The 15019-nt window shown below is 39.0% G+C and overlaps 2 protein-coding genes across 3 annotated transcripts in view; one reads left to right on the top strand and one right to left on the bottom strand.

The window, feature by feature from the left end:
- Positions 1-1717: 1717 nt before the first annotated feature.
- On the bottom strand, positions 1718-8374 carry LOC131987820 (ubiquitin-like protein 7). 2 transcript variants are annotated; one of them, XM_059352696.1, is made up of 11 exons: positions 8239-8374; positions 7121-7301; positions 6899-7018; positions 6698-6783; positions 4362-4446; positions 4203-4260; positions 3949-4082; positions 3642-3691; positions 3369-3545; positions 2284-2397; positions 1718-2098 (listed from the first exon to the last, which is right to left on the bottom strand). In XM_059352696.1, the coding sequence occupies exons 1-11, from the start codon at positions 8239-8241 to the stop codon at positions 1958-1960; spliced, it is 1149 nt and encodes a 382-aa protein (XP_059208679.1). In that variant the 5' UTR covers positions 8242-8374; the 3' UTR covers positions 1718-1957. The 2 variants fall into 2 exon arrangements, with proteins under 2 accessions (XP_059208679.1, XP_059208687.1); XM_059352704.1 differs by lacking the exon at positions 8239-8374 and adding an exon at positions 7844-8054.
- Positions 8375-10401: 2027 nt separating this feature from the next.
- The window catches only part of cd276 (CD276 molecule), a 77489-nt gene continuing 72871 nt past the window's right edge, over positions 10402-15019 (top strand). Inside the window, exon 1 of the mRNA XM_059346009.1 lies at positions 10402-10651. The gene's annotated coding sequence lies outside the window, so the exon portion shown is untranslated. The remainder of the gene's footprint in view (positions 10652-15019) is intronic.

Genomic DNA, 15019 nt, shown 5'->3' with positions numbered 1-15019 from the left:
GTAATAAAACTAAGCAGGGCAATTACAGTAGATGGAGAACGGTAGGTAGCAGAGGGGGGCACGCAATATGTCCTCCCCTAAAATACCCTGATGGGAGACAACGAGACAAAGCAAATGTAGCCCTCTGTAATAAGGCTGGGGGTGGGGGATGTGGGGGGCTAGTTAATGGTAACAATGCTCTGACAAGCACAGCAACATCTCAGTGGATGTTAATCAAGCTATCAGCTTATCTGTGCAACTTTGCTTTTTATGTTACTGGCTGTCTAAGAGTATTGCCTTTTTAGAGAAATGAAAACGCATGACTACAAATAAAACAACCATTTATCAAACATGGCTCAACGGAGGGCAGATCAAGAGCATGATTTGAATTTTAGGAAAGGAAGGAAAAAGCAAATACACCAGCAGCAGTTCTGCTACCATGACTTATGGTAATCAGTCAGAGCTAGAAAGAAATGAACTACTGCATTGCCATCTAGTGTACAAATATATGAGTTACATAAGATTGGAAAGCTATGGCTTTTAGAGGCAAGCTTAACACTGCACTGGTCAATTCAGAGATTTTGGGTCATTTTGCTTCTATAACATGTCTTCAAACATCAAAAATACACATTAAGGTGCTATTTTACTACATGTTGTCTATTTGTGTCTGCAGGTTTCTTCACCAAAACTAGCATTAGATAATGCCTCATTTACATATTTAAAAATAACAATTCAGGAAACTTTTAAGACAAAAAGTTATTGTGGGAAATAAGTTATCAACTTTGATGGTGACATCTAGTTATACATATTTTTTTACCGTTCATTTTTATAATTCATACATTTAAAGGACTTTTTCTCATAGTCTGAGTTCGAAATCTCCACTTCAGTAGCACCCACATTGCACCAAACTTTCCAGTATCCAATTTGTACATCTGTTGTTTTTTTTACAGGGGGGTTTGTTCATTTATTATTCATAGCCTGATATTAAGAACATTTTGTTCCTTAAAACATGGCAAAACTGGATATTTTTATTGCTGTTGACAGTATTTTCTGATTTATATATCCAGATTTCCCTCTGTAAAAATTTTAGAGTATTATGTCAACACAATGAAACAAGAACCTGGTTTAAACCAACGTTGACATTTCTATTCTGGAAATGTATTAAAATTAGCATTCATTCATTACCTCTAAACGCTTATCCACACTCGGGTCGCAGGGGGCTGGAGCCGATCCTAGTTGACATAGGGCGAGAGGCGGGGTACACCCTGGACAGGTCTCCAGATTATCACAGGGCTGACACATAAAGACAGACAACCAACCACATTCTCATGCACACCTATGGGCAATTTAGAGTCACCAGTTGAACCTAAGTACATGTCTTTGGACTGTGGGAGGAAGCCGCAGTACCCTTTGAGAACCCACGCTCACACGGGGGCCGGAGGCCAGAGTTGAACCGGCGACCCATTGTAAATCTAAAAACAATGTCTTGATGTAGGTTATCTGCTGGAGAAGTTTCATGGTGAAGGTTATTAACTTAAATGTTTCACCCTATTCATCTGTAGTGTCTTCAGAAGTAAACAAACAAGATAAATGAAACATGAGCAGGCACAGGGTGACCTTATAATTGGACACCAGCATTCAATAGAGTTCCATAGAGAATAATAGACAGCCTAGAGACCAATGCAATACGTTTACAGTCAATGCCACCTATCAAATAACAGGAGGTCTGGCTCAGGTGTTGATGAGGTAAGCATTATTACATTTATTACAAATTGAGTCACATCAATAGAACAAAGCTGACATGACTTTGTGAGGCTTAGATGTGATACTGTATGTAAATTGGGTAAACAGGGTAATAATACAAAAAATCTGGATACTGTATGTGTAAAGCAATAATTTATTATGTCTGGGCAGCAGGATGAGAAGCTTTTTCCCGCTCTCTGTCCTCTATAAAAGCCTTTGTCCTTGGGGCTTGGCCTCAGAGTCCTGGGCCTCCAGCAAATATGAGCTCCAGGGCAGCCTGGATGTCACCATCTGTGGCCTGCAGCGCCCTCAGCATCAGCTCCTCATCCTGGATCCCCATGTCCCTGAGCTGCTGCATCTGGGACTGCCAGCGGCCCTAGTTAAACAAAAACACATTAGCTGAATAACTATTTCATCCAAAAGACCAACCAAAGTCCAGATCAGAGTCTAAAGCAGCCAATCATTTTAACTCCTGCCTTGTTTTAGCTCTGCACAAACAACTGTTACAGCTGCAGTCAGTGCATACCTTACACATTAGACATTATTTAGTCTGAGTCTCACCTGTAGAGCAGACATGTTGGAGGCTTGTAGGGCTTGCTGTAGAGCCTGGCTGAAGAGGTCGTTACTGACTGGGGTCCCAGCTGGCATCGGGGCTACGCCACTGGAGGGGTCCGCCTAAAACCAAGATAGAAATAAAATAGAATTAGCACCTTACGGTTCTACGCCTTTGCCAACCACTCAAGATGCAGTTTACATCCCATCCGTGTCTTTCCAGTCTCAGATAATATACACTCACGGGCCACTTTATCATGTGCACCTGTTCAATTGCTTGTTAATGCAAATATCTAATCAGCCAATCACATGGCAGTAACTCAGTGCATTAAGGCATGTAGACATGGTGAAGAGGAGCTGCTGAAGTTCAAAGTGAGCATCAGAATGGGGAAGAAAGGTGATTTAGGTGAACGTGGCATGGTTTTGGCCCCTTAGTACCAAATGATCATGGTTTAAACACCACAGCCTAGCTGAGTATTGTTGCTGACCATGTCCATCCCTTTATGGCCACAGTGTACCATCTTCTGATGGCTACTTCCAGCAGCATAATGCGCCATGTCACAAAGCTCAAATCCTCTCAAAGTGGTTTCTAGAACATGACAATGAGTTCACTGTACTCCAATGGCCTCCACAGTCACCAGATGGTGGAACGGGAGAAAGGATCATGGAGGTGCAGCCGACAAATCTGCAGCAACTGCATGATGCCATCATGTCAATATGGAACAAAATCTGTGAGGAATGTTTCCAGCACCTTGTTCAATCTATGCTACAAAGAATTAAGACAGTTCTGACGGCAAAAGGGGGTCAAACCCAGTTCTAGCAAGGTGTACCTAATAAAGTTTGTGTATGTGGTTATACTTTTTAAGTAAAAAAGTATTAAATGTATTTGTTGCAAAAGTCATAAGTATTAGGGATATTAATAATAAACTGATGAACCAAATACTGACAATTAGAATGTTGTAGTATAATAGTTTAATACTATTAACAGTTAAACATTAAAATAACATTTAACAATAAAACATTAAAATAACATTTAACAATAAAACAATATGCCAGTGTCTTTATATCTTTATCCAAATATAAATACATGTCACCTGGCTTGAAGTTGTCGGAGTGACCGCGCTGCTGTCAGGAGTGCTGGCGAGGGCCAAAGCAGTCGCCAGCTCGCTCTGTGTTATTGGTCGAGGGCCTGTTGCTCCACTGTGGCTCAGAGACACCGGGCGTATTCCCGCTGAGCCTCCCGCTCTGCTGGAGGGACCTGCTGGGCTCCCCTGTTACACACATTTAGACACACAGAAATAGCTTCTAGCATCATCAGTTTTCCTGTGTGTGTTATCTGATGTTGAATACCAAGCAGAGTGACTCACGGACTGGAAATCTTCCTCATCGTCAGACATGCCCTCAAACATGAAGCCCCCTGCCAGATAAAAAGAATCGATGTATATTTGTATTGAAAACACAACAAAAGATGACTGAAAACTATGTTCAGAATTGCTACATATACTTTATTTCAAAGGGGAAGTGCTATACTGCCAGTAGCAAAGCATTAAACTATTGTATGCCTCAAATCAGTCGTTTCAATATCTGGAGATTGTCAACAACAATTCTATAGAACTATTATGAATTCTCTCCATAGTTTCCGCCTCGTTTTACTGCACCAGTGTCCTTGCTCACCTGGCATATCGCTGTAAGAACTGGCAGAAACATTGCGGGAAGAGCTGGCACTGGACTGAGCGGGCATACTGCCTGCCACAGAGTGCAGGACCAGGATGATGGCATTGACGAGGGCTGGGTGCGAACCGATCAATCTGTGAAACAGACGAAAAAGTGCAGCTGTGAATATAAATTACCTTCCGCTTGTGTTTCTGTGCTGTACTCACTTATAATGCATCACATCAGAGCCAAAAACAAAGAAAAGCCACACTCACACATCCAGCATGTTAGGGTCTGTGAACTGCACGAACAGATCTTTGTCTTGGAGCACCCCTGAGCAGATAAAAGGGCGTTAGGGGACATGTCAACATTTGCATATTTGCACGGTACAATTAGACGGTATAACAGTATTAATAAAACTCTGCAGGTCTTACCTAAGGCAACGGGGTCTGACTTGAGCCCTGGTGTAGCCACGATGATCTGATCCAGTGACTCTTTATTTGTCAGCATTTTATAGACCTATGTGTGGGGAGGAGGCAGTGAGTCCCTTTTTCCAACTCAATCAATTCTAAATGAACAATATGTTGGCTTTCACTGATGATTTCTGTGCATAATTTGGATTATTATACTAAATCAATACTTATTTAACCATATACATTATTTGTGTGCATTGCATATGGCGTGATGACTCACTAGAGTCAATATTGAAATGTAGTATAGGAGTTCATCTACTGCTTGCATGCTTTGGATCGTGATATACCAGCCCTTTAACAACATTTTGACAATCTACAACATAATATAGCAGGATTTGTTTCTGCATCACTCAAGATAAAATCTTCTTCTGCCTTCTAGGAGGCTCTTTATCAGAACAATAGCAACAGACGGAGGTTGTTGAGATTGTGAAGTCGTGGGACTGCCATTACAGCTTCTCTCGGTTAGGATTTCTTTCGTTTTTATTGTTCAGGAGGTTTTTACAGGGAGCCAAATTATCTGAAGGAGTCCTTCTCTACAATACAAATGGTCTGGGTGATTAAAATTGGTTAAAAAATCCCAACAACAAACAGAATAAAGCAGATTTGGGTAAAAATAAAAAATAAAAAGAATCAGTTTCTTCTACGCTCGCAGGACTCAGGCAGTCTGGAGGGGCTCCATGTATCCAATGACTAAAATTCTTCATTCAGTTAAAATATAAGCGTAAAAGAGGCCTAAAACATGTACGTAAACATTTGTCTTAAAATTTAGGACAGCTTCTGGCAGAAAACCACAACCCAGAAGGTATATGACTCCATTGAGAGGCAACCGAATTAAACTGTCTGATCTTGATAAAAATAACAGATTTTTTCTGGGTTTAAAAATTGTTGGAAATCTTAAGGGTAATGTAAGTACACAACTTAACAAATATATCACATAGGGCTTGTAGTTTTTTTAGACATTTTGATGCAGAAAAGTTAAATAATAAATCTTTAAAATGTTTGTCATTTGACCTCATCTACATCCACATCTGTGCCAATATCAATGGATCAATATGAATACAAGTAAGTAGCCCATACCAGTCTGTGTCAGACAAAAATACCCATTCTACCTGAACTGTCTATTTATCACCAAAGCCGAAATGCTGGTATTCTAGAAGTTTGTTCCTGGTAGGTTTACACCATGGAAAGCTGCCAGCCTATAATAGTCTATTCCTGTTGAGATAATCTTTGACTAGCTCATAGCTGCCCAAGTTCCTGTTTACACGTACACTGAAATGCATCTAGGGTGATGTAATCAAAGGTAAACAGCTGTGAACACAGTTGTTGCTGCACCCAAGTGACTTTGGAGAAAAATCCAATCACCCAAGCCAGAAAGTATCCAGGTCAAGAATCTGTGTGTCAAAACAAGAGTATAGTGCATTCCAATTCATTCCTGCATTCTGTAGTGAAGGACAACTTAATTAACTTTTTACTGTGTGTAAGATTAGAGAACGCTAGCTACTACTACCGGATACAGTTTTTTTTGCAAATGTCAGATAACTGAAGCAAGTTTGGATTAAAGACAGTTTAAAACATTAAAGACATTAAAGATTAACTCCATTTCCCCATCCACCCTCATCTCGAGCTCTATGGCCCTTAAGCTTTAAGTGTAAATGGGCAAATATGTATTATGCAACAGTCTCAGCTTTCCCACAGATATAATCAAATTTGAAGTGAATTGAATTCTCATCACAAGGGGTCAATCAGGGCATTTCAGATATATTGTTAAGTCACTGTCTGAATGCATCTGAATAGAAGAAAACAAATCTACACAATGCTTAACCCCGAGCCCTTCAGATGTAACAGAAGACTGAGATACTGTCTAGGTTCCCACACCCATCTTAAACATCAAATTCAAGGACAGTTTAAAGACTTTCCAGGCCCAATTTCTATGACACAGTTTGAGACACAAGTCATGATTTATTGATGTTACAACACTGAACATTTCATTATGAGAAATGTCAAAGCTTCAAAGGAGCTCACAGTCTATTTGTGTCCAATAAAACAACTTTCAACTTTTTTTCCTCAAATTCACAAATTTTCTGGCTTTTCAAGGACCTGTGGTAACCATGTATTGCACCAACGACGGTACAAACACATAAAGATGGTTATAATACACATTTGATCAATTTTCTCAAAATAATGTTTTTTTGTTTTTTTTAAAGTACCTTATTTGATCAAATGGAACATAACTTTTTGAGGAGAATGGGGTGTCACCATGTGAGGTGTGCTTGCCCCTCTGTGTGGTTTCTACTCACTGAGTCTCGGTAGGCAGAGTTGAGGGAGTGAAGAGCAGCATGAAACACCCTGAACTCCCTGGCTGCTGTTGCTCTATTCACTGGCTCTAAAAAAAACAACAGACACACATGTTCAGATTCAGACTTTCAATTTCACTTACAAGCTTAAATACAATTTCTATCAATACTTGAAAATAAAAAATAAATGAAAATCAGACAGACCTGAATTGCTCTCTGGCTCTGGCCAAGTCTTTTTAAGGATGTGTAAGGTGGATCCTGGTTGAATCCCATAGGCATCTAGAGTTAGGTCGTCCTTAAGTTTCCGCCCACAGTGAAGCAGCTCTGATAGACATAACATTTACATAAACATTGTAAGGACAAATAACAATACAAAATACCTTGACTCATTCATATCTAATATGTTGTGCCACAGCTGTAACACACCTATTAGTTCAGGATCTGGGATGGAGTCTGGCATTTGTGCTGCAACAAGTTGCTTTATAGTAGCGATTCTGTATCCTCCAGGAGGAACATCTCCTGGCATCATGTCTGGGAAGTGGAATGTGGATTTGGGTTGATCCACCAGTTTCAAAGACAGGTGCCAGTCTGAAGAAGCCATCGCCACCTTTAAATAAAACAGAACACAACCTTAACATGGTGGCATGAACAGTAACTACATATCTGATGAGTAATCACTGGTGTGAGCCTCAACCCTAGCGAATTGGTTAGTTTTTATCTATAAATGTATTCTTGGGCTGCTTCCCTCTTACCTGTGTGCATACATGTGTCATAACCAAACTAAACATGGTCTATGCTCGCAAAATATTGTACAGATGCTGGCGCCAAGAGTGAGAACTGAGTTAGGTAAGAAAGCTTTTAGTTACGCCGCCCCTTTATCATGGAACAATCTGCAAAATTAATTGAAATTGTCTAAGTTGATCACAATCGGTGAATTTAAATCGATTCTAAAGGTTAAAGAAATAATTTCTCTTGGTCAGTGTGGCTGCTCCATATAAGTCTCTACTGAGGCTCCTTCAGTGTTGTTGTGATGGCTGTATTTGTATTTAAATGTTTATGTTAACTGTGTTTAAATGTTGTAACTTTTTTAATCTCAATGAGACTTTTACCCGGTTAAATAAAGGATATATACATGTAAACTCTTATTACATTCAAATTTCACTTTGAAGATAAGTCAGAGGGGATGATGAGACGTCTACCATTGTTCAGCAGCACATAGCGAGAAGTTACTATAAATGTAAACTTTCAAGGAATAACAAGGGATAATGCAACGATAGTTTTGGGAGAGGGACTCGGAAAAAAAGTAAATTGCACTTTAATTTTTTATGTTTTAGTGTTTTTACATGAACAGTTACGTTAGCAAAGCTGCTCAACCGGGGCTAGCTGTTTAGCCCATGCTAAAACAACCAAATCGATTCGCTGTATGAAACGCTATTCGTATAGTACGCCTGGTTTACAACAACCTCTTGATAATAATAATATAAATAATGTCAAACATTAGCGCCTCGAAAAGTGTAGTCTTTGTGGAAGAACCGCAGACTCACCATCGTATTGTTGACACTCGATACACTTCCTGGTTTTAGTCACGTGGTATGTGTTACGTTTACTTCCACCGTCCAAACAAAGGAGCTTTTACTTCTCTGCGTCCTTCGCTTTATTTTTAACCCTTGGCAATCCTAAACTCTCACCTTTCTCGATCGCTCTCTCACACTAACACACTTAAAGACAAAGAGAAAACTGTTCAGCCAATTTAAATTACTGCTCCAGCCTAAGCATTACATTATTGACATTGTGCCCATAAGATATACATTTTAACCCGTAAGAACCCAGACCTATTTATCCTTGAAGGAAATTTATGGGGGATAAACCACAGACCAAGTGGATCACAAAGAACACATTTATGATGTGTTTTTAAATACTACCCCTAAACGTCAAAGATCTGTGATGTGACATATACGTTACCTACATTGGGCGTTTATGGAATTTATGTTTATGATATTTCTTATTTTAAAATAAATAAAGTAGACACCTTTTCTGCTTACAGAAACACAAATTGGCCTTTTTCTGACGTATACTTATTTTATATTAATTTGTTCAGGAAATATGGTCAAAACAGGTTGAATGCAGTACAGGACATTATTGGATTAGAGTTGTTAAATGGGTTTAAACTTAGCCTAGTAACAAAAAATAAGCTTTTTGAAATTAGCTACTTTTTCACATTTCTGTTTCCAGTCACACCCACATTTTGGAGTAGTCACTTCTCACAGTCACACAGTCTCGCTTAGGGTCTTAAAGAGTTAAGGTGAAGCATAAAGCTGAATATGGGAGATTCTAGAACATTTAAAGTGTTTGTTACATGCATGTCACCATGGGTTCTTATGGGTTAAGAGTAAAATATCTACTTTTACTGCACACCACGGGTTCCCAATTGATTTTCCTGCTGCATTTTCAGAATTTTCCAAAGCTATGTCATGTCTTGGACAAGTGTGATCCCAGACAGTAATTTTATTGTTTACATGTCTCATTTCTGGTCGGTGTGACTATAAGTGTAATTATCAGGCAAATTGGTGCTTAAATAGTATAGACTATACATGAAAATACCACAAACCCAAGCCAATATTAATGAGTTAACGTTAAAAAAAAATCAGAGGAAACATTCCATCCAAGAACAAATCACCGCAATAATCAATGCACACATTCGTTTGTCTATATAGGAGGAGGCTGGAGACATAATGGTGGCCTATATATTACAGGGGAAATGTGTGTTTCATAGGTTAAAATCCGTTTAGGGACCATATCATCACCCTGTTAAAATAATCACCTAACTATTTTTTTTCAAGTTTTGCAGGAAACTTCAGGAAACTTCACCAGAAGTGTAACATATGACATTTATTGATAATTTCACTCAAAAATTATGTAACAAAGGATGGCTATTGGCACAGTAAACACTGTGTAAATTATGTAACTTAAGAGAAATAAATGACTTAGGCAATTTTTTGAACATGCCTTTGTGACTTAAGCAAGATATGGTAACACTTTATTTTGAAGGTGTCTACATAAGGGTCACACAAGCCTGTCAGAGACATGACATGACAAGTATCATGAGCATTAATGTTACTTCAAAGTGTCATTAATGTTCATGACACATCCCATGTCATGTTTACGACACACTCATGTCACTCTTATTTAGACACCTTAGAGTAAAGTGTTACCAATATTAGTGTCAACACTAAAACACTGATAAACTGAACTGATAACTAAACAATTTCCCTCCAGCTTTTCTTATCTGATGCCTGTGAAAGTGGAAAATTGTCAAAGAAGTGATGACCTTAAAGGGGCCAAATCACATGATCTGATCAACTGAGGATGTAGGCGATTTTACCATAGGCGACTGGAGTCATGAGGAGATGATTTGGTCAAAAAAAAAACAATTTCGACAAAAAATGACTTAGGCGATTATTTTAAAAGTGTGAGATATATTATAGGGGAAATCTGTGTTTCATAGGTTAAAATGAGTCGGCTGCAGTGATACGTTTAGGGACCATATTATAAATGATTTTCCGCAGACGACAATATCTGAATCAAAACTTGCATTTAATATACAGTACCTGTGTGGAAATAAAAGGAGTGTTCACAAAGGGTTAACCTGGGGTCGGGACTCTCCAGACTCTCTTCTCCCCCCGGTATGACATCACTGCTGGACAAAGCAGCAAGGAGTGGTTTCTGTGAAGAGAAGCGTCCCAAATCAATGGAACATACCCACTCTCGGAAAACACATCCGATAGCTTCAGTTACCGTCAAAACAAACTCATATCGTGTCGGCAGCAGTTCTCGTAGTGTTTGTTTTGTAAAAGGAATTAACTACTCTGGAAAATAACATCGGCTGTGCTGCTCAGAGAGAAAAGGCTCACCGCCGCTGGATGTTTGGAGGTTTCTAAGTTTCGCCCTCCTAACATGGTAAGCCCAAAGAAATTGTGTTTGAGAATAGAGCGCTAGTTAACAAAAAGCATGTGTAGGATAATGAAAAAGATAACTGGGAACTTCGGTTATGCTCAAAGAGGAGCAACAGCTGGCGGGGAGCAGCAGAACCCCATGAACTCAGGGCAGGGTAACTGCTTCACATAGTTGGCTCTATATTCACTGGCTCTGTGTGATGTCTGTGGGTTTGTTGTGTGTTTTAAAGCAAGATAAAGGCCAGCTACCCTATACAGTACATACATATTAGGTAATTACCTCCATGAATGAAACACACTGCGCCCCCATACGACAGAAAGTCACCACTGCATGAATTAATTTAATCTATGTAACGGCAACTTCCATAACTCAAAATGTCGATATAAAAGAGAGTTATGAGTTTTCATTTACTGGCAAATTGCGTACTTTGTCCACAGTTTTGCATAAAGGTCACCTGTCAGTATATATGTTTTCTTTCTTTCTCTCTTTCTTTGTCTCTCTGTTTTTCTTTTTTGTGAATGGACTGAACTGTATGAGGACAGGCTAGGTCTCAGTGGTGTCCAACCTAAGGTTCACAACCCAACAAGTGTTCACAAGAAAAATCTCAGGGGTCATCATATCTCAGGATAGGAGATGCTACTGTGTTGCCTTCTCTCCTGCTGTCCATATCACATGATAGTGCAGCTGTGCTCTGCTGGCAAGTTCAGCTTCCTGTGGTGTGTAGGACGATGTCGTTTTTTCCAGTCTGACATGTTGGAAATTATTTCTGATATAGGGGAGCTATAATTATGTTTTTTGACATTGAGCAAGATGTCCTTCTGCTTTTTTTTTGTGCCAGTGATGTGGTTGCAGTTTGGCAGTTCATAGTATTATTTCACTAACATGTGATTCAAGTCATTTGGTCAAAGTCAGAAGTAAGTCCCAAGTCATTTTGTCTTGGGGAAAAGTCAAGCGCTTAATTAAGGCAAGTCAAGTGCCAAAGTCACAACATAAAACACAACTTTTCAATGCTACTTATCCACGGTTTGCAGAAATGTAACATTACAATGCCAACATTTGATTCTTTTGATTGTGTTGACAAGTGATATAAGTCGTTATCAGGCTAACAATAGCTAGCCACGGAGTTGTGAGACAACAAACTGTACCTGGCTAACGTTAGCAAACATCAGCCCTCACAGACACAGATTTTGATTTTTAATATTTAAACTGAAAACATAAAATAAACACAGACAAGTAATTCAAGTCATCATGTCTCCAGTCAAGTCACCAGTTTTTAACTTCCAGGTCCAAGTCAAGTCTCAAGTCATTCATTTGCTGTCAAGTCAAGTTGCAATTCATCAAAACAGTGGCGTGAGTCAACTGACTTCCAAGTCACAATGACTCAAGTCCACATCTCTGGTTATAAAGGTTAGAGAATCAGGCTTGTAACAGAAGGGTCACTGGTTTGAATCCCAGGACTGATATGCACTGAAGTGCCATTGAGCAAGGCACCCAACACACCATGGCTCCTAGCATGGTGTGTTCACAGGTGTGTAAGGAATAGGTTAAATGCAGAGGACATATTCACCTTTTACAGTTTCAGTGTGTGTCCAAAACTGAATCTTAATCTCCATATATCACGCTTATACTGTATACAGTATGTCAAGCTGCCTTAAGGCAAAGGTCACACTAAATGAGTGTTGAAGTATCTGTCTTATTGCTCACTGATCATATTCTTATCCTGGTCCTGGTCACTTATTGTAAGTCGCTTTGGACAAAAGCGTCTGCTAAATGACATGTAATGTAATGTAATGTAATGGTCTTGAAAAGACACATTGAGCATATAACAGTTCTGCCTCAGTTTCTAATTAGTGAGATAAAAATATACCTAATAACGGTTCTCTTGCCTATGATTGGATTGCTGCATGATATTACTGCATGGCTTAGTGTGAATGCATTTTACTTTCAGTAGTTATTAAGAAAGTTTATGAGTAAAACTTTCATACAACATCTGAGCCATAAAGCTCGCTATAAGTTTATGGAGCTCTTCGTCTTCAGTTTGATGAGCTAATGTATAATTTGATCAATTAAAGCACTAATTAAAGTTGGACACCACTGCTGCCATATGGATTTGAAAGGCTCGCTTTCCCCCCATGACGGTGTCTTCCAGGTTGGAAACGTCCCTATTGTCAAGGGTTGAATGGTTCCCAATGGGTTAAGGAGCTTGGCAATGGTGGCAGCCATATGCCAATCAGATATTTGAGCTCAGAGGGTCAGTCAGATTCATTATAATAAAAGCGTTTAAGACTGGCCTTGTCATCCAGGAGAGAAGTGGACTCGAGAACAGAAGTGTCAGTGAAAAGACAAACTGTTTCAGAATGACTTGTCACAGATTTCTCAAAAGAATACTGTAATGGTACAATGACCATGGTGAAGTAGTAAATCTTAATGTTCTGTGATACTTCAAGAATCATTTCTCTTTCCTTTGACCTCAGTAAGAAGCTTAATAATCCTTAGCGTGGTGTCAAAATGAAATACACTGGTGATTATGGCTCAAAAGCTGCCGACCAATCACCAAAGGAAATTCAAGACATTCAGACTGTCGAACAGTCTTCAAGCGATGGTTTCTTTTTCATTTTAATGGTCTCCAATTTAGAGAGCACCATTATTAGTTAATTTCATGAACAACATTGAAATCAGAATAAAGAGCCAGCAATAGTTTTGATACCTTTGGTGTGATATAGTGAAGAATGAGGAATAACATAGCTTTTTTTTTTTTTTTAAATAAAACCTTTTATGGTTAAAGTTAATTGTATCATTATATTCTTCAGGTTGCGACCTGCAAGTGTAGTCAGCTTGTTTTGATCTCTGACATTCGAACTGAATCTTTAAAAGTTGAATCGTAAACCAAAAGGAAGAAAAACGCATTAACATGCTGGCATGGGGTCGGTAAAGCACTTGAGTCATTCAGTAAAAAACTCTTTGATGGCTTCCTGGTGTCTGGACAACACAGACGGAGTCAGACTGTGGTTTGGTGTGCTGGCATATTGCAGTTCAGGCTATGCCCTTTTGGAGAGGATGGTTATGTGTCTGGTCTTTTTCTCACTGAATATTTATTTCCATTTTTAAATGTCTGGTGCAGTGAATAACCCATATTCCCTGCCTCTGAGGGTCAATATCTTGGGAGATTCAGACAGTGTTACTGGCGTCTCTCTAGAGTCTCTGGCAGACTAATGCCTTCTGAAAGTCCAGAGAACAAATGGTGAGCGTGCTGTTATGGAAAGTTAGTGATGAAGCTGCAATCCTGCCCACATCCTCTCTGCTGAAGCCATAAATGGAGCCTCATGGAAAATGTTTGGTCCAGCCTGATGTGGAGCTCCAGCTCTTAGCAATATTGAAGTAATTTACCAAAAGAACAGAACTCATGTGTCAGCTGCAGTCTCTAATTCTATTGTATTTCTTTCCAAATCATATAAAAACAAAGTTTTCTGAGCTTGTTATTGTGGATTTGTGTAAACAGCTAGCTGCTCAACCATAAGGTTTCACTTTTGTTGATTGGTGGGGCATTACAGCAGCAAGCAACCACACCTTGATGTTCAGAGTCTATCATCAAAGTGGTGACACACTGTACTGGAAACACTGTAAATGATGAGTAAGAATTAAAAAATGTGATGTCTCACTGTTTTGAGCATTAAAATGGATAAATGTTTAAAAGAAAACAAAGCTTGTGTAACATTTAGAAGCTATCATTTGTAGTATTGTTAGACACACAGTATTTACTGATTGTAAATGACAGTATTTATACTGATATTTTCTCTCTCTGTTGTTTCTGTTGCCTACATTTAACACTATCAATGGTCTTAAGTGCCGTTGTTTTAACAACAGAAACTGAATAAAATGTGTTAGTGACAGCACTGTGTGATCACAAAGTTAAAATAGATGAACATTACTGTGACTCTTTCAGCTACACTCCAGACAATGGTGGTGGCCATTACACACCATTATGTGGTTTGCCAACAGTCATGGAAAGGGAGAAGAGATTTACTGTTTCAAGTGCTTTTTAAAGATCTAAAAAGTATCAAAACATTTTCACACATTTTAAAATATACAGTATATGTTATTGCATTCATGCAGCCAAAACAAAGCTGTGTGGACTCTGTTGATGGCTGGTAAAAGGAGCTCAATTATTTAATAGAAAGTGGATTTATTTTCTCTCTTACACTGAGAAACCAGCATCTACCAGCAGTGTGAGCTGTATGTGAATTGTTGGACATGGGCTGTTCATCTTGAATGGCAGCCATAAATATACAGTTTCTTTAGCTTTACTTAACTTTTACCATTTGTATGTAAAGGATTTGAAATGGTGACTCCCAGTGGTAGTATCAAAAAAGA

This window comes from Centropristis striata, chromosome 2, assembly GCF_030273125.1.
Source record: "Centropristis striata isolate RG_2023a ecotype Rhode Island chromosome 2, C.striata_1.0, whole genome shotgun sequence".
NCBI lineage: Eukaryota > Metazoa > Chordata > Actinopteri > Perciformes > Serranidae > Centropristis > Centropristis striata.
The sequence above is the reverse complement of the archived record's forward strand: the minus strand, read 5'-3'. Positions and strand labels throughout refer to the sequence as shown.